The sequence below is a fragment of the Symphodus melops genome (genome assembly GCF_947650265.1).
Source record: "Symphodus melops genome assembly, chromosome: 2".
NCBI lineage: Eukaryota > Metazoa > Chordata > Actinopteri > Labriformes > Labridae > Symphodus > Symphodus melops.
In genome coordinates, this window is record NC_136692.1 from 4,670,055 (window position 1) to 4,688,193 (window position 18,139).

The 18,139-nt window shown below is 44.1% G+C and overlaps 2 protein-coding genes across 5 annotated transcripts in view; one reads left to right on the forward strand and one right to left on the reverse strand.

Annotated features, from left to right (window-relative positions):
- pds5a (PDS5 cohesin associated factor A) overlaps window positions 1-5,218 on the reverse strand; it is a 26,488-nt gene extending 21,270 nt beyond the window's left edge. Inside the window, exons 1-3 of one of the 4 annotated variants that reach the window (XM_079336857.1) lie at window positions 5,151-5,218; window positions 3,901-4,137; window positions 3,081-3,234 (exon numbers count right to left, since the gene is read on the reverse strand). In XM_079336857.1, coding sequence (XP_079192983.1) covers window positions 3,081-3,194 — 114 coding nt within the window. In that variant the 5' untranslated portion in view covers window positions 3,195-3,234; window positions 3,901-4,137; window positions 5,151-5,218. Of the gene's footprint in view, window positions 1-3,080; window positions 3,235-3,449; window positions 3,789-3,900; window positions 4,277-5,150 lie in introns of those variants that run through there. The other 3 variants (XM_079336856.1, XM_079336859.1, XM_079336858.1) reach the window with 3 other exon arrangements.
- n4bp2 (NEDD4 binding protein 2) lies at window positions 4,914-17,366 on the forward strand. The gene is made up of 16 exons (XM_079336855.1): window positions 4,914-5,394; window positions 6,172-7,168; window positions 7,964-8,088; window positions 8,278-8,366; window positions 8,525-8,601; window positions 8,708-8,848; window positions 9,224-11,730; window positions 11,978-12,063; window positions 12,800-12,845; window positions 13,040-13,263; window positions 13,395-13,519; window positions 13,632-13,758; window positions 14,975-15,151; window positions 15,336-15,504; window positions 15,871-15,994; window positions 16,147-17,366. The coding sequence occupies exons 1-16, from the start codon at window positions 5,175-5,177 to the stop codon at window positions 16,190-16,192; spliced, it is 5,280 nt and encodes a 1,759-aa protein (XP_079192981.1). The 5' UTR covers window positions 4,914-5,174; the 3' UTR covers window positions 16,193-17,366.
- The last annotated feature ends 773 nt before the right edge of the window (window positions 17,367-18,139 follow it).

The window sequence follows — 18,139 nt, forward strand, 5'->3', positions numbered from 1 at the left end:
TTTTCTCAGTTTGTGACATCACAAGTTGGATTCTAGCAAAGAATCCCCTCCCCTCCTTCTGGTATCTCCACCCATGAACTCCACCTCCAACCTAGATCAAAACTTTCACGCAGGTCGTCGTTTCTATTCTCGCTGCAGAGAAGTGATGTCTACCGGGACACTCAGCGGGGGCTCATTGTATTTAAAGAGACACACAAAAACAGAGCGTTCAGAGAGAGCTGGTTTCTACAGGGTCACAAATCTCCTCTGCTGCTTGATTCATGTTATATTTGGACCAAAGCACAGCACAGATGTTTCATTTAGATCACAGAGGGACTGTTTGAAAAGAGGTAGAATATGTCCTCTTTAAATAAGACTTTCATATTGAAGGTGAAATGTGACAGAGGTAATTATTTCGCCTTGAACTGGCCATCTGAACAGCGGCAGGCATTAATTAAACTATATAGATGTGATAGTTGGCAGTGTTACACTGGACTGCATTGTTCTGAAGGGGTTTCAAAACAACAACTGCTGTGTTGGATTATATTAGATTTTAAAAGTGGTCTCCAAAGAAGCAGCCGCTGCATGTATATTCAGAAAGATATTAATGTAACATTCAGAGAGCGTGGCAGTGGGTAGCAGTATTATTTCACTATTGGGGCAACAACAATGAATCTATCATCAGCGTGATGCTATCCAGACATTTTTAGAACAGAAATCCTGCAGTGTCAAATATGTAGAAAGGTTTCATCCACAGGAAAGGGGCCAAACTATTTATGACAGGAGCTTACTGTAGATGAATTCACCACATAAATGGAACACCAGCCTTATATAGTAAGCTCTCTGCTGCTGATTTGTTGCCCTGCTGGCGATACAACTTAAATAACCACAGTATTCTATCAGTTATGGACATGCAATTAAGTCAAGGCATGTTTACCTTAAGCTTATGTGCTTAAAAGTCAAAGTGCAGAATGAGTGTTGTTGATCCATAGTCAGCTCTGGAAAAAATGAAGAAACCACTCAAAATTCTTTTTGAATGTAAATCTCTACATGCATGGAAGTTACTCTACTGCAGAGCCTGCTGGATTTCAGCAGAGCTACATACAGCTCATTCTTCTCAAAGGTGAATGGACTTGAGCTTGTAAAGTGCTTTTACATTGCAGGTCACGCCTACACCGTCACACAGTGTTGGTAGACAGGCTGCTATTTAAAGTGTCCACAAGTAACTAATCTCATTCATACGACATGGACAAAGCAGCGGGAGAAACTTAAGGTGAAGAATCTCGCCCACGGACACAAACGCGTGGCTGCAGGAGCTGCGGATTGAATCCGGACCTTCTAGTTGAGAGACTCCACCAACTGAGCCCCAGCCGCCCCATCAATGAGGTACTGATATGGTGATCAGCTGACAAGCCATGAAACAGGCTGAGCTGCATGAATTTTTGCAACAAAAGTGACATAACCTCACCCAACAGCAATGTGAAAGACAGGTGAAGAGCAGGACAAGACACACAGGCTATTTTCAAATATGCACTTCTGAAAATATCTACATAAATCTGAAGAGGACGAGAGTCTCATGACCTGGCTGTTCACATAAGCACCTTACAGCGGAAGACTATCCCTTCGGGTCTCCTTGTTTAAGCATGACTATAAAAAAAAGCATGACTATAAAAAAAAAAATGACTGGAAGAACCAGATGAAGAAATGGAGTCCGCTATACGGGGCTGAAATGAGAATATTTGCCTTTATATCAAAGCTTTATGTAGTACAAAGGAATCAGATCAACAAAAGAGGAGAAGAACACACTAGACTTCAAAACATAAATGCAGCTGGTTTTTCCATTTCCTTTTGGTGTAAGACTTCCACAATCCCAACAGTTTTTCCTATGTTTGATCACGAAAACAGAACTGAGTTTTTTTTCTGACAAGTGTCTTTTTCTACCCAATAAAAAAACCTATTTTGTGAATAAGAAGTTAAGTGTAATGATGCCATCATTAAATTGATACAGCACAACAAATACACATCAGTTCCTGACACTGGCTCTTGACATATTACTGTCAACAGAGCCGATATCAGCTGATACAGATGTATGGGTGCATTCCTAGTTACCAGAGATTGAGTATTGGACTCACTCTGACCAGATGGCCTAACACAGGTCAAATGAGTGGAGACTCGGGATGTAACGATTCACTCAACTTACGATACGATTCACAACACTGTGTTCAGGGTACGATTCTCTCACGATTTAGTATAAGAGAATCTGGAGGTGACTGGAGCTTCTCAATGTGCTGTTGATTAAAATGCTGCATCATGTTGGTTGGGCTGTTTGTGAAGCTCTCTTGTCTTGTTGTAATATTTGCACACAGTTTTTGTCTTGGGAAGCCGAAATGCTTCCAGTTACCATGATAACGCCTGCTTGTTACAACCAACCTCCTCTGCTCGAGAGCGACTGGCGCTTAACGATATTACTGTGATTAATTTTTTTAGAGAACCGATTCGAACCTTGACACCTTTGAATCGTTTTTTAACTGCCTCACGATTAATCTTTACATCTCGAGTGGTAACGCTTCAAACAAAATGCTTTATGTAAAAGTTTGTTTACAAGTGTGTTATGGTTACTTAGTGGTAAACAATATGTAAATGTTAGGTTTCTTTAGCAAAGGAGGGTTTGATGCAAATAGTGTGTTGTTTTCTTGCAGTAGTAGCTACAGCATGTAATGTTTGCTTTTCTTTAACTGTCAGTTTAGGATCATCTTACATCTCCAACATTTAGGATACAAGATGAGCTGCAGTAAAGTTCAGCCACTTATTTACCAGGTGGCGATAAAGTAACCTTCAAGTTTTTTTTTGCAGATGCAACTCTCTCTCAATAATAATAATAATAATATATATATTATTATTATAACCATATATATATATATATATATATATATATATATGAGTGGACAAACAATCTACCTTATCGGAAGCACCAACCTGTTATGAATTTAATATTTAGAAGTTTACAAAGTTAGGAAGGTTTGGCATTGTTTCCAGAGGAGAAAAAAAAACGTGATCAAACATAAATCAGACTGTTAGGGCAGAGAAAGAAATCCACATACCTTTAAGCGTTTGACCACCTCATCGTTGCTGATTTTGTCTGTGATGTCCTTTACTCCTGGGGGATAGGTGATCTTTCCGTCCCCCGCAGGTTTCTGCTGTTGCGGGAACTCCATGCTTGTTGTTGTGTAGTCCACACTGGTCTTCTACTGGCCTCTATGGGTCAGAAAACAAAAGTTCAACACAACCATGCTACCGCACTTATTAAAAACCTTTAGCTGTAAACATCACTCCCTTTTTTGCACACCACTCATTTCAACTCCTCAAAATTAAACCATTAAACCACATAATATTGTTGAAAACTTTTCCTGACGTGTAGCCAACACCAAAGCAAGGTTGTGTGCATATTATTAGCAAGCATGCTAAAGTACCTCAAGCTACACACCACTTCCATATTTCCGCAAAATATTGTACAGCCACTTTAAAAAAACAAGCTCAAAAGGGAGTTCCGGTTAAGCTTAAAAGCTCTTTCCACCTCAAAGTTGTTGGATAACCAGCCTGGAATAAAAAAATGAGTGAAAGCAGCCGGTGTGTAGCTACTGTCATACATACAGGTCCTGCAATTAGCTAGCTAGCTAGTTCGCTGCAACACAAACACGGTGAGGGAGTAGCATTTTGCGGGAAGGGAGCGAAGCTAACAGCTAGCAGTGGTTAGCCTAGGCCGCAAACTACTCAGGTACCCATCACATCTCCAGCTACAACCACAGAGGAAGTGAAGTATTATTATATCTTTGCCTACTGTGCACACGCTCGTTATCACTTCGGAGTGGTTTAACAACAAATTCAACTACTTTGTTAAGTTAAAACACGAAGCTTATTTACTTTGTTACTGTCTTTCTTAAAACTTCAATCCGCATCGCTCCGTACTGCCGCTAAATTCACAAGCGAAGAAGAAGAAGAAGAGCTGCTATCGTCGCCCCGAGCAACTTAACCCCCTAACGGATGATTTTCAACCACCAACAACAACTAAAAAAAAAAGCCAAATTTATCCATTTCCAAACACACACTTTCAACTACGACCGCGGAATATTTGCCGAGCGTCTCTTTGTGAGTATTTACCTCTCGAGTGGGCCGTTTTAATTCATTAGTCTGACACAGGTTGGGTTTAGTTTTCGGCACAAAGCTCTCTGTCCGTTCAGTCAGTCCTGTATGTGTATGTGTGTGTGTGTGTGGAGGCTGGAGGGGGCACAGCGCCCTCTTTGGTCTCGCACGAGTACTGCAGCCCCACATACATACATGGCGGGAGTCAGGTCGCACTCTTATTACACTCAATTCAAAAAAACCCAAAATGTGTTTATTTTTGGTGATGAACATATCGACCTGGCGCTTTTAATTCATAATTAATAGCCATGTTCGTCTTAGAATTCACACATATATGTTAATATAATTATTTACAGTCCTTAATAATAATTGATAATTAATAATTGAACTATATCATATAATAACATTATATACAGTCCTGAATGATAATTGATGATAACTCACCCTATTATGTATAGTCTTTATTTAAGAAAAATACATGTTATGTGTATGTGTGTGTGTGTGTGTGTGGGGGGGGGGGGGTTAAAGTCATACATTAAAAGTACAATTTCGAGAATTAGGTTTTAATTGTTGAGAAATTAAATTGAAATACAATTTCGTGAGATTTTGATTTAATTCTAGAAATTGTAATTCATTTTTATTTAAGTTTTTTTTTTTTAGAACATTTTAAATCGGAAATGAACGATATTAAATGGCATTTCAGGTTTCAGCAAGATACGCTTGTTCAATGTGCATGAGGGGGAAAAAAAAAACGTCCTGTCTTAATTTATTCCACATGGCCCTAATCCTCTTCCGTAGTATGGGTCCCATGTTTTAGACTTTTATTTTGAAGTTTCCGGCAGCGTTGCACCCACACCGGCGTGAAACTTGTGTGGCGGACTTCAGGCTCACTCAGCACAGTTTGTTTGTGTACCTCTCTTTATTTCCGCCACTTGGAGTGCTGTTAAATTACTGTAACCTTGAGATGTTTCACTTTTCTTTCTCTACTTGACCAAACATTGGATCTGTGCTTCCTCGGCTTGAGCAGCAACCGGAGGCTCCACTCGGGCCGCGGAATGCCTCGGAGAAAGAAGAGCGGCCAGAGCCCGGCGAGAGTTCCCGGCGGGCCGCTGCCAGAGGGAGGGAGCCTCGGCCCCAACACGGGGAGCCTCATACCCAGCTCCTCCTCGCTGTCCAGCTCAGGCAAGGAGGATATCGTCCGGAGCATGCGGGAGATGTTCTCACACCTCGACCCTGAAGTTATTTACATCGTGCTGTCCGAGTGTGATTTTAAAGGTAACATTTAGCACTGTTGTCACACCCTCTGCACAACTCCCAGGTCATAATATTTAGTCTAACTTTGCAACCCACTTAGCTTGCATGCGCTGTATTTCTGGCAGAGTTGCAGCATGTGTATGATGATAGAAGTATGAGCAGTAATGTAAAACTGCACCTTGCATTTCTTGCTTTACCACCTGTTGGGTCTGTGTGCAGCCCCCCTCTCTTCCTTCTCTCTGTCAGTACATGTCCATGCTATAGGGTCCTGTTTGTGCATGTGTGTGTATTTCAGCCTGTGTGTCTCTAGCATGTCGCAACAGCATAGAGTACAGAGTACAAAATTACATTTCTCCTCACGGGATTAATGGAAAATTCAATCATTCATGTAAAAAGACCAAACAAAAGCCAACAAGGGCACAACTGCCAAAACAACGACACAATGTATACTCATTAATCTAAAGTAAGGTGACTCTCAGTCCTGCCCAGAAAAGGTTATATAATAAGAATTCACCAATTAAATTCAATTTAAAAAAACAACTTTGTTTGTCCCCAGGGCGAAATTTGAAAGCACTCATGAACACACTCACATTTGTCATAAGGAACCTCTGCTGCACTTTAACCTGCTCCAATTTATAAACTGAGACTTCCTTGTCATTGTGTAAGATTGAAAGGTATTCATTGTTGTTGGTTTTGGTGCTTATTTGGTGCTCTGAGTAATTTCATTCCACGCATTTGATTTTTAGCACCTTAAATGTTGTTGATTCTATCTTTTTGTTTTCTCTGTTTTTCATCTAGTTGAAAATGCAATGGACGCTCTGTTGGAGCTACATGTGGCTGCTGAAGTAGCAGCACCCATACCTTCTCCTGTCTCTGGCTTTGAGCTCACTGCTGCAGCCCTGCTCAGCCCACGTCACCTTCCTAAGCCTACAGCGGACGTAGATTCCTCCAGACAGCTGATCTCTTCGCCTCCCTTTCTGACAGAAGAGCTGGACTTGCTAGTTGATCAGGAGCTGGAGACCCTAACCACACAACAAGACATCAGTGCGGAGCATCAAAGCATACAGTATTTATCTTCTTTCCCTCAGCCATCATTTCCACAGCAGGAGCTCCCGGAGCTGCTTCAGTCCAGCCTGCAGCCTGGATCTAGAGGCTCCTCAGTCCAGCAGCAAGGCCCAGTGGGTGGCCAGGTGGAGTGTATTCCAGGGGCTTCTTCTCCTCTTGACCAGCTCAGCACTTGGGAAGACAACATCACTGAGGAGCAGGTTAATTTCACAAATCCGATGACAGAGTCGTCAGCAGACACGTCAAAGCCTCTGTTGGACCTGGCAGCATCAGGGCGCCCGTCGGCCTTTCAGGTGTATAAAAAGCAAGACTCTTCACACCCTCCCACAAACATTGCTGGGGCCATTTCCTTTAACAATGTTGTTGGTGGAGCTAGATCTAAGGTGAACACATTTAACCAGGAGCTGCTTGGCCACATGCCATCACCCTGGAACCCACAGGCCCCTGTGTTTTCCCCCCGTTTCCATGGAAACCACGCACCAACTTTCATTACCCCTGTAGCTCAAGCGCCTTCCAGCTGGCCAAGACTACCCAGAAATCCCTCTCCCTGGATGGCTCAGGGCCCGGTCAGTCAAGCGCCTCTCAAACCTTCTGCAACTATTCCAAAGTCCTGGGCTGTGTTTAAAGCTCCTCCTGCTGCTGCTGCCCAGCACAGCAGGCTGCGCCTGGAGGGGAAGGTCCTTGTGCTGCTGCGTGGCGCTCCAGGGTCTGGAAAGTCAACCGTGGCAAGGTAAGAATGTTGGGACTCTCATGATGTGCTAATCGCTCTTGTCTGTTGTTCAGGAGTGCAGAGCACTTCTCTGAAACAGCGTCTGGAAAAGTCTCTCAAAAAGTGTTGTCAAATGAAGTTACTTTCTTTTCTAAGCAGAATCCAAAAAATGAGATTGGTTGGTCCCATTGTTATCTGGTTACAGGTTGATGTAGCGCAGCCACTATTGTTCGTGTTACATTTTATATGTACACAATCTCTGTGTGCAGTCTTGTTGCCACTGTTTGAAGACTGAGAGTTGTTTTTCGAGAACGCTTTTCCTGTTCGGATTGCGGAGGATCCGATCCCAGCTGTCATTGGGTGAGAGGCGGGCGGGGTACAACCTGGACTGTTCGCCAGCCAGTCACAGGGATGACATATAGAGACAGACGAGCAGACACACTACAGCACATCTAGAGTAACCATTTGATCTACGCACGGAGAGGCCCTGTCCAACGGGGATTCAAACCAGGAACCTCGCTGTGAGGCAGCAGCGCTAACGTGTGTGTGTGTGTGTGTGTGTGTGTGTGTGTGTGTGTGTGTGTGTGTGTGTGTGTGTGTGTGTGTGTGTGTGTGTGTGTGTGTGTGTGTGTGTGTGTGTGTGTGTGTGTGTGTGTGTGTGTGTGTGTGTGTGTGTGTGTGTGTGTGTGTGTGTGTGTGTGTGTGTGTGTGTGTGTGTGTGTGTGTGTGTGTGTGTGTGTGTGTGTGTGTGTGTGTGTGTGTGTGTGTGTGTGTGTGTGTGTGTGTGTGTGTGTGTGTGTGTGTGTGTGTGTGTAGAGCTTTTCTTGAGCACAACCCAGGAGGAGTCATCCTGAGCACTGACGAGTTTTTCACAAACCATGGACGATATCAGTTTGACCCCACTGCACTCGGGGAGGCCCATGAGTGGAACCATCAAAGAGGTAAACAACACACACACTCTACGTTGATAAGAAGTGTTTCATCAGAGGCGGCTCAAACCTCCTTTGTGACTGATAGTCCGTTTTTATCGATGATTGATTGTCAGTGTTCCGTCAGAAATGCTGCTTGTTCAAAATGAAGTTCACTGAAGCAGCAAATGGCTTCTCTCATGTGTAAACTTGATTCCACAGCCAAGGAGGCGTTTGAAAGCGGCGCTAACCCCATCATCATTGACAACACTAACATGCAAGGCTGGGAGATGAAACCCTATGTGTCTCAGGTCAGTGAGCGTGCCTGCATACTTCAAATATACAAACATGTGTAGCGTCACTTTCACTTTCTGCTGAAACACTTATTGCTCTGGAGAATAAGGTCACTATATTATATAGCATAGCCTAAAATAACATAACTTAAAATGTGTTGCTCTGTCTGTCCCAGGCACTGAAACATGGATACAAGGTGCTGTTTCGAGAGCCGGACACGTGGTGGAAGAACAAGCCTCGAGAGCTGGAGAGGTGACGGGGGTTAAAAGAAGCATCTCGTTACATGTAGAAAAATAGCTACTGGAAATAATTTGATTAAATGCTTTTTTTATGTGTTTGTGTTTAAATGCATATGCAGGCGTTCGACACATAGCGTGCCATCAGAGAAAATTCGACGCATGCTTGATTTCTATGAGCGCTTCGTCACAGTCCAGTCCATCATGGGTTCACAGATGCCTGCCCACAAACAGCGCATCCTTCTGGAGAACAAACAGTCACAGTGAGTGCAGCTCCTCTGCGTTAAGCTGGACACACCTGAACAATTCAAGAACAGCATGTAATGTCCTCGCAAGGTTTGGTGCAAACACAGTCTCTGGAATGAAGAAGGTTAAATGTGTTTCTTCATCTGGTCTAATCTGCGCCGACCGCTGAGAAAGACGTCGAAATTATCTCGAAGGATAATTCAACTTTTCTGAGTTAAAAACATAAAAATATGTTTCAAAACATCTTCAAAGGAATTATCTAAATCCAAAACTCAGTTGGTTATCGTTCGAGCATCATTAGTTGTGTTGACTCTTCAGTTCATTAATGAGTGTTTTTTGTTTCTCTCTCTCTCTCTCTCTCTCTCTCTCTCTCTCTCTCTCTCTCTCTCTAGCCGTGAATCCTCTGAACAGTCTTGTCCTGACCTGGTGGGTCAGTCTGAATCCACTGGGGGTTTGATGAAATCCCACCCACAGCTGTTCTCCTCTCTCCCTGACGTTTCATCGATGACTCGCTCTACTGAGGTCGGGATACTGGAAGACGGCACCGACAAATCCACAGACAGGGATGATGAGATGGATTTGGGCGAGTTAGATTCTGAGTTAGATGCCCAGTTAGAGCTGAGTCATTCAGGTGATCAGAGTATCCCAGACTGTATAGTGGAATCTGTAATGAATGAAGATCAGCGTGCGGACGAAGTGCCTGTGGCTTTCTCTGAGTCTATTGGACAAAGAGTGAGGAGGGAGAGAACCAGCAGAAGGTCCAGTTTTGAAAAGTTAGAGCCGGCAGATCTTGTGAAAGACACTAACCAATCAGGTGATGAAGCAAAGGAGAAAGAGGAGGGAGCAAAAGGGGCTGGGGCCGAAATGGGAACGCTGCAGGTGTTGGATTTTGTGGGAGATTGGCCCTCTGAAGGCTCTCTCCAGCAGCGACAGGTCAGGAGAAGAGAGCGGCAGAAAGAAGGGAATGAAGAGGACAATGGAGCTGCGTCTCGAGGAGCTAACAAACGTAAATCAGAAAGGAAATCAGGGCCTAATGCAGCAGAGTTTCAGAAGCTTCTTGATCTTATTCAGACGGGGGTAGCTGCGCAGACCAGCTCATGCTCATCTTCTATTTCCTCGAGCTCTGGAGAGGAATCTGCAAAAGAAGAGGAGGAGGTGGACAGGGTGGAGGAGTCCAACAGCGTTAGGCCTGACAGTGAGGAGAGAGAACAAAGTATGAGCAGGGTGGACAGCAGCAGAGGGGAGTTACCCGACTGCGTGTTAGACTGGAAGGCAGCGGACTTCTGTAGGATCAAGGAATCAGGATTTCCCTCTGGAGGGATTGAAAATGTGTTGGAAATCAGCAGAGAAGCGGGGATTGTGGATTCACAATTTTTTAACCAAACTAATTCGCTCCCTGCTGATTTACCGTCACTCTCCGAAACTGCGGCGGTGAGTGTTTGTAAAGGCGAAAAGGGGAGAGAAAACGACTTTAATACGGAGCCTGGTAGCAGTCAGAGTGATGCAAACCGGACTTACTGCGCAGAGTCTCGAAGTGAGAGTGATGGAGGGCATGTCAGTGAGGTGTCTCTGAGTCCTGTGTGTGAGGGCTCTGTGGAAACAGAAAGTAATCCCCTATGTGGAGGCAGTCAGGAGAGGAAGCAGCGTCAGGGTCGTCGATCGGGTAAACAGTGTAAGCTAGCTCTGACTTTTACTCAGAACTGCCCTGCTTCCTCCCCTGATGCTCTCGACGGGACCAGAAGTGCAAACGCCAGTCAGAATATTCCGAATGCAGATGTTGAACCTCACGTCAGCACATCGTCACATCTGCAGCCTCCCTCCCCTCCTCCTACGCTAGACACGGGCCACTCAACGCAGACCGAACCTCAAGACTTTGCCCGTCTTTGGCGTCTTAATCGGCGAGACAGCCCCGTCGATGCGGCGGGCACTTTGCACAGCCACCCGAGTGACATCACAGTCCTTTTCGGGGACTCCTCTCGCTTCGTGCCAGAGCTGTCCTCCGCCGTCTCTGCAGCGGTTGCAGTTCACCCGTCGGGCCACAAAGAGGTGCCCTATCACGTGGTTCACGAGAAAGGCACGCAGGTGGAAGAGAAAGAGTTTGAGGTCATTCAGGACCGCCTCGAGAACCTGCGCATTCTCAGTCGCCATTTTAAACTGGTTAGTTTTGATACGTTAGAAGATCTGTATGCCAAATGCCATCAGGACCTAGACTGGACCACCAACCTGTTGCTCGACTCTGGAGAGAGGTTCTTTAAAGATGATGATGGCGAGAAAGAGATGGAGGAGGATAGAGAAGACCAGAGCACATCCACTTTGTGTGGAGCTGTGGGTGAAGCGGTAGAGGCGAGCTTATGTGTTAGTGTGTTGGATGAGCACCACGCTGAAGATGCTCCGACTGCAGTCGACAAAGGGAGTGAGCAGATAACTTCCAGCGCAGTAAAAAAGTCAGACGTCAGCTCTTATGATCATTTGATTGGTTTTGAGGGTGCAGCTGTTCCAGTTCCAAACACGGATCATTCACAAACGAAGACGGAAAGATGTCCTGAGACAGAACACGGCACACCTCATGCAGCGAACCCAGAGGAGCGACGAGAGGCGACATCAGAAGTGGACCTCCAAGGCGCTGCTTGGGGAGTTGGCGTTGACAACGGCGCGATAATTGAGGATTCAAGAGTTGCAATCGAGGAAGAGATCGCGAGCATGGACGAGGTCCATCGGCTGCTGCAGGCCGAGCTGGAAGAGATGGAGAGAGAGGAGAAACAGAAGGAGAAGAATGAGAGGAGGCTTACGGAGGGGAGAAGGAGCCATCACCTGAGCATTCAGAGCGTGGAGCTGAAACTATCCACTGAGGTGGCTCTACAGCTAACTGAGCTGTTTGGCCCTGTCGGAGTAGATCCAGGTAACTGGAACGCATGCGTGTAACCATGGAAACTACACTTCTTAACTCTTGACTTCATTCATGGTGTGCTTCTGAATCTGGAATAGTTAGTACAACTACAAAACGTGTTTTATTTAACTTTTCGGGATTTCATCAGCTGAAATGTGTTTCCATCCACTGCTCGACTTTATGTACGACACATTCAGGTTGGTGGTTTGGTGCTTCTCAGATCTTACATGAGAGTGTTCCTCCTCTCTGCTCCCTTCAGGTACGTGCTCCTCTGATGACTATGCAGTGCAGATGGACCTGAACCTGGCCAAACTGCTCCACCAGAAGTGGAAAGAAACCATTCAGGTGAGCTCTTCACCTGTGCTAGAATCAATATCTGTATCGTTACTTTTTCGTATGTTCACATTTGGAAGGGGAAGAAACTACTCATGAACCTACGAATCATGACGTACTGAGTCTGTATTTTAACACACGCACACAGAAACACACACCTGCATCTTTCATCTCATCAACGTCTTGTCTTTGTCGGAGAAACATTGACATCTAAACTACGTCTTATTATACCTTATTATTAATATTAATATTATTATTATCTTATTATTCAGCCCATGGTTCGGCCTTCCAGCTGTAACTTGTTTTTGTTTCGTTAACTGTTTCTGCTTTAATCTGTTGATTATCGGCCGCAGCAGACCGCGAAAGAGCTTTTAAAAACCACCACACGTACATTAAGGTGTGCAAGAGCAAACCAATCACAGACACATTGAGAGGACGGCTGGTAAACAAAGAGGAGCAGCTGGAGAGTCAGATTATAGAGACAAGAAGAGGAGATAAAGGAGAGTGAGTGGAGGGTTGACAAACAACACTCAGAGTAAACGAAAAGGTTGCTCTGTAATTAATGGTGGCTTTAACAAACTGTTATCTTCCGTAAAGATGACGTTCAGTCAGTGGTTTGTTCATATCTGGTTTCTACTTCCCCCTGGTGGCCACAGTCAGATGTTGCAGCAGATTGAGTATAAGGAAACATATTTCACCAGCCGTGTGTCCGACTCTGTCAGGCTGACATGTGAATGTTGTTTTACAGGAAAAGCAGAGACAAGCAGCTCTGTCCTTTCACCTGTTTCAGGAGAGTAAGTACACACACACACACACACACACACACACACACACACACACACACACACACACACACACACACACACACATCATGGCTGACCTGTATTGTCCTGTTCAAACATTTATCCTCACAGTATCATCTTTCATTCTGAAACATAACATCATAAAGGTTCAGTAACACTGACTGTTGACCTTTGAATGGTTACAGGTTCAGTACACTGGGGTGAGTCACAGGACGTCAAAGCAGGACCGCGAGACCCATCACAGCAAGCTGCTTTCCTCATGAGTGCAGAGGGGTATACGACAGTGGACAGCCAACCGGACAGCCGGGGTCAGATCCCGTTCATGGACCACTGGAGTGTTCCCCGCCCACACGTCTCTCTCAGAGAAATTATAAAAGAGGAGCAGGCACTGCAGGAGAACGTGGACAAGGTCAGTCACACAAACACCTTGAATGTTATCATCCTGCTGTGTTCTTCTCTGGTACCAGCTTGAATTTCCCTTGGGATCAATAAAGTAGCTATCTAACATGCTACACCCTCCGTAAACCTTCCCTCTGTCAGACCAGGGAGAGACGGGCTGAACTCGACCGGCGGGACGGAGCCACCCTGCTGAAAGAAAACCAACTCTTCTCCCTTTTCCCCTCTATAGACCGACACTTTCTCCAAGACATCTTCAGAAACTACAAGTGAGGAAACGGTTTTGATGCAGAGACAAAGAGTGTGTGTTTGTGTGTGTGTAATGTGTTTGAAGCATCGCTAATCCTGACCGACTTGTACACGTGTTCATCTTTTGTATAGTTACAGCCTGAAAGAGACGGAGCTGTTTCTCCGCTCTCTGCTGGGCGAGGAGCCCGTTAAGACGGTGGTCGCTCCAGAGGCGCCGCGGTCCGACCACCACAGAGCAGCCAGCAAGGAGAGGGAGAAGGTAATCACACCGAGGAGCTCCACTCCCGTGCTGTCCCACTCCTTCACATCCGTGTTGTTAACATGTTGTCTCATGTGCTATGTTTATATCGTGACCTCTTTTAATCTTCATTTTCCTGAAGTTTAAGACAGTTTAGATGTACAATGTGCTGCAATACATAGAAATATTAGTCTCCTTCATTGGTTCCCAAACTGTGTGGGGGGGGCATGATTTGAATTTCCCTCGGGATCAATAAAGTATCTATCTATCTATCTATCTATCTGACCCCTAAGTAGTTATGACAGGAGGGTTAAATAAGATCAGTGCGTGTAGTTCTTCACTGCTAGCAAGACATGGCCTACTTTGTGAAAACAATGCCAGCTACTGATGAAATGTGACGAGTCATGTTTCGCCCTGAGCTTCCCCTCCACAAAGTCGAGTAATGAATAGAGACTACAGTGAGTTGTCTCATGACCGCATGAAACCCAACAAGTTAAGACGTCACAGCGCGCACTCAAAGAGCGATCTGTTTGATGTCTCGACTGCTGTGTCCAACAGAGATGATTTAAGATGCATCTTAAAAACAAGCTAACAGAGTAGCCCAGTGTAAAAACCACACACTGTAGCTGCTCAACAGGAAAGCCACACTCTGTTTACCACGTCCTACCTGCCTGAATCAAAAGGTTATACTGCATTCGCCCTGATGTGGACAAAAAAAAACAGATGAAATGATCACAGGACTGACGAGAAGTGTAAATCTGGCTTGAGAACGAGTTGAAAACTAAGAAAACGAGTTGAAAACTAAGAAAATCTGTTGCAAAGAATGCATGCTGTCATTAATTAAACATGTTTTATTATTATTACACTGCTTCCTCTGTAAAAGTGACTTGTATTCTTTATAGTTTAATATCTCCCACTGAAGGTTCATGTATGTATTTTTGGCTTCAACTAAATCCTGAAGAAAGAGGAAGTAGTTAACAGAAGACCTTTCTACCTGTGCTTCAGCGTATATGGATGTCTGTGCATGTGTTGATTTGTAAGGTGATCGGGGGGCTTGAAAGCATTTTCGTCTCCCGAAAGGGAGCCTGCAGAATAAAAAAGTTTGGAAATGTTTTAATCAGTTTAAAGATGATTTAGGGAAGAGAAAACAAACTTTACCACAAGCTGTGCATCTGAAAGAGCCAGTATCAGAAAAAGAAGTCATCCCTAACTATCTGCATCACTTCAAATTTGTCAGAAGCAGAAGCCTCTGGACTCCACTGTTCCAGACTATCAGGATACAGAGGATCCAGAGTACGTGGACTTCAGGGCCGAGGCCAGCCTGCAGAGAAGCCGACAGCTTGAGAACTTCGCTAAAGCTGCAGAGGCCTTCAAACAGGGACGTAAAGATGTGGCTTCATTTTATGCACAGCAGGTGAGGAGTGAAGAGTTTTGTTAATTTGTTTTTAAAGTGCATCTCTCTCTCTCTCTCTCTCTCTCTCTCTCTCTCTCTCTCTCTCTCTCTCTCTCTCTCTCTCTCTCTCTCTCTCTCTCTCTCTCTCTCTCTCTCTCTCTCTCTCTCTCTCTGGTAAATTACTGAAGTATTATCTCTTTTGTAGGGACACATGCACGGAAAGCGGATGCGTGAGGCCAATCATCGTGCAGCAGTTCAGATTTTTGAGAGGGTCAACTCATCACTGCTGCCGAAGAACATCCTGGACCTGCATGGCCTGCACGTCGATGAGGCCCTGGAGCATCTGGCCCAGGTCCTACAGGAAAAGAGCTCAGGTAAACAACCTGCAGCAGAGCACAGAAGGAGAACGGGCCAGACAAGTTTAGCATCTTCATGCAGCTATTTTTACAGCATAAATAAACATGTTTATAGCCTGGTACAAAAACAACAAATAGGTCTGATTATTGAAACTGCATTTCCAACATGGAGGCTGCTGCCGATGATCCTCCTGCAGGAACAGACGGCTGTTGTGATATTTCCAGTCTATGTTGTTAAGTGGGACAACATTACAACATTAGTACAACAATTTGAGGTTTCAGAATGTAGAATGATCCCGTTTGTAGAAGTTCATGTTTCTCAAAGATTTTGCCTGCTGCTCCCGTTAACAGTTTTTTCTTCTTCTTTGGCCTCTTTCTGTGCAGAGTGTGAGCAGGGTCTGTGTCAACCTCAGCTCTCTATCATCACAGGAAGAGGAAACCACAGCCAGGGGGGCGTGGCACGCATCCGCCCCGCCGTTATAGACTACCTCACCAACAAACACTACAGGTACTAACACACTCACACAGACATACACACACACACACACACATGCACCACTAAACACACACTCACACACACACACACACATGCACCACTAAACACTCGTGCATGACATGTTCATTGTCACCCACATTTTCTCCTATCTCTCCATCTGTCAGGTTCACTGAGCCCAACACAGGCACTGTGTTAGTCTCTTTGAAATGAGAAGAAGCTGCTTTGTTGGATTCAAGCTGCTGCGGAGGACAACACACGTACAAAAATCCCCTCGCTCTCCCTTCCTCTGGCACCGTCTCTCTCTCGTCAACATCACTACATATTTAATCTTTACGGTATACCCACTATGGGACACTCGTACCCTTATTTTTTATATGAGTCAGTTTCGGGGGCTTCTTGTCTTCTCATCCCGCCTCTCTTAAATTTCTCAGTCACTCATAAAAAGGGCCAGACAATGAATCTAATCTTAATGTTGTTAAAATATACGTACATTTAAATTCAGTGTTATTCAATTATGAATAAGATGACCGATAACTTCTAATATCTTACCTAAGGTTTTTATTTTTTATTTTTTCACGTTAAAAACATTTTAAACTGGGGATTTTGATAAACATTTATCTTTGTGCCTTTTTTTTTTTTTTACGTCTGACACAGTGATATTTACATGATAATTTAATCATAAACTTATTTACAGTCAGGTAGAGGACATAATGGATGGTTTTAAAGAATCTTTAATTCAATCATGATGGCACGCTGTCGAACTGGAAGTTGTTTGCAAGGATTTAAAGACGTGCCAACATTTTTTAGGATCCGTTTTTATCATTTTGTTTGAAAATGAATGTGCATTTAAATCATACTATCTATTCAGGGATTGTTGTTTGATTAAGGTGTCACCAAGCCAAGAGCTTAGAAGTAGTCTGGGCTCAATGTTGTCACGGTAACGAGTGTTTTTGATCACCAGAATGTGAACCTTTATCTCTTCAGGTGATCAAAAGCCTTCGTCGTAGTATCTGCCTCTCTTTGTCTTCAGCTTGACGTCAGACAGAATTAATGCTGCCTATACGTCGATATTCAAACTCAGGTAAAAAGATTTAAAAGTGTTTCTCCTACTCTCAAGACGAGCCTTCTCCTGGTGGCTTTTTAACCCATCGCTCCTGGTTTTGGAGCAGTTTTATTACTCAGGACGCTGCGATAGCTTTGTGGGTTTAGTTTCTTTCTCTTTATCTCTGGGATCTTTTTTTTCCACAGAACTCCATATTAAAGATTTTATTGATTGTACATAATGTTGTGAATACCTGATCTGTAAAGAGAAAACTTGTATTTTTGTACACATTTGTTCAGCTGTGTATTGTGGAATAAAATGCCAAATATTTAACGTTTCAAACTGGTTTATGTGTGGGTCATTTACAGGTTCATTCACACATATAACATAAAAGTTAAAATATAGGATTCATCTAGAAATGAGCCGATGTTACATAAATGAAGGTTGTCAATACATTACCGTACTGTGGTACTTTTAAATAAAGTCAAAAACAATGTTGATGTCTCTTAAAAAAAGGTGAGAGAGGCAGCCATAATGACTTGTGATCTAAATTGCACATTTGTTGAATTTAGACTGTGTGAGCCTGCAATTTTTTGAAAATATATTTTTTGGGCCACTTTTGCCTGAATTTGATGAGACAGCTGAAGAGAGACAGGAAACACTGGGAGGAGAGAGGTTGAGGATGACATGCAGCAAAGGGCCGGGGTCAGATTTGAGCTCATGCAAGGACCTCAGCCTCCGTATGTGGGGTGAGCAACAAAGCCACTAGGCTATCTGGCGCCTCTTTCCTAAAAATTTAGTAATTAAAAACAATATTTACTCAATATTGGAGGCCTAGGACTTCTGTTTTTGTTGCTGTTGAGCAGTTGTCTTTGATTTTTACTAGTATTTAATCACATTTTCAAATGATGCTGTAAAAAAACTGAATAAAGTTTAGGCTGCTGTGGCTCTGGTGAGGTCGGCCGCCTCTCAGCTGGATGGTTCAGTTTCAACACCCGTCCATTCGGAACTTGGGCAACAAAAGTTGATCCTGGTGGAGCATAAATGTGTATGAATGGGACTATTACTTCTGATGAACACTTCACATGGCAGCCTCTACCATCAGTGTGTGTGAA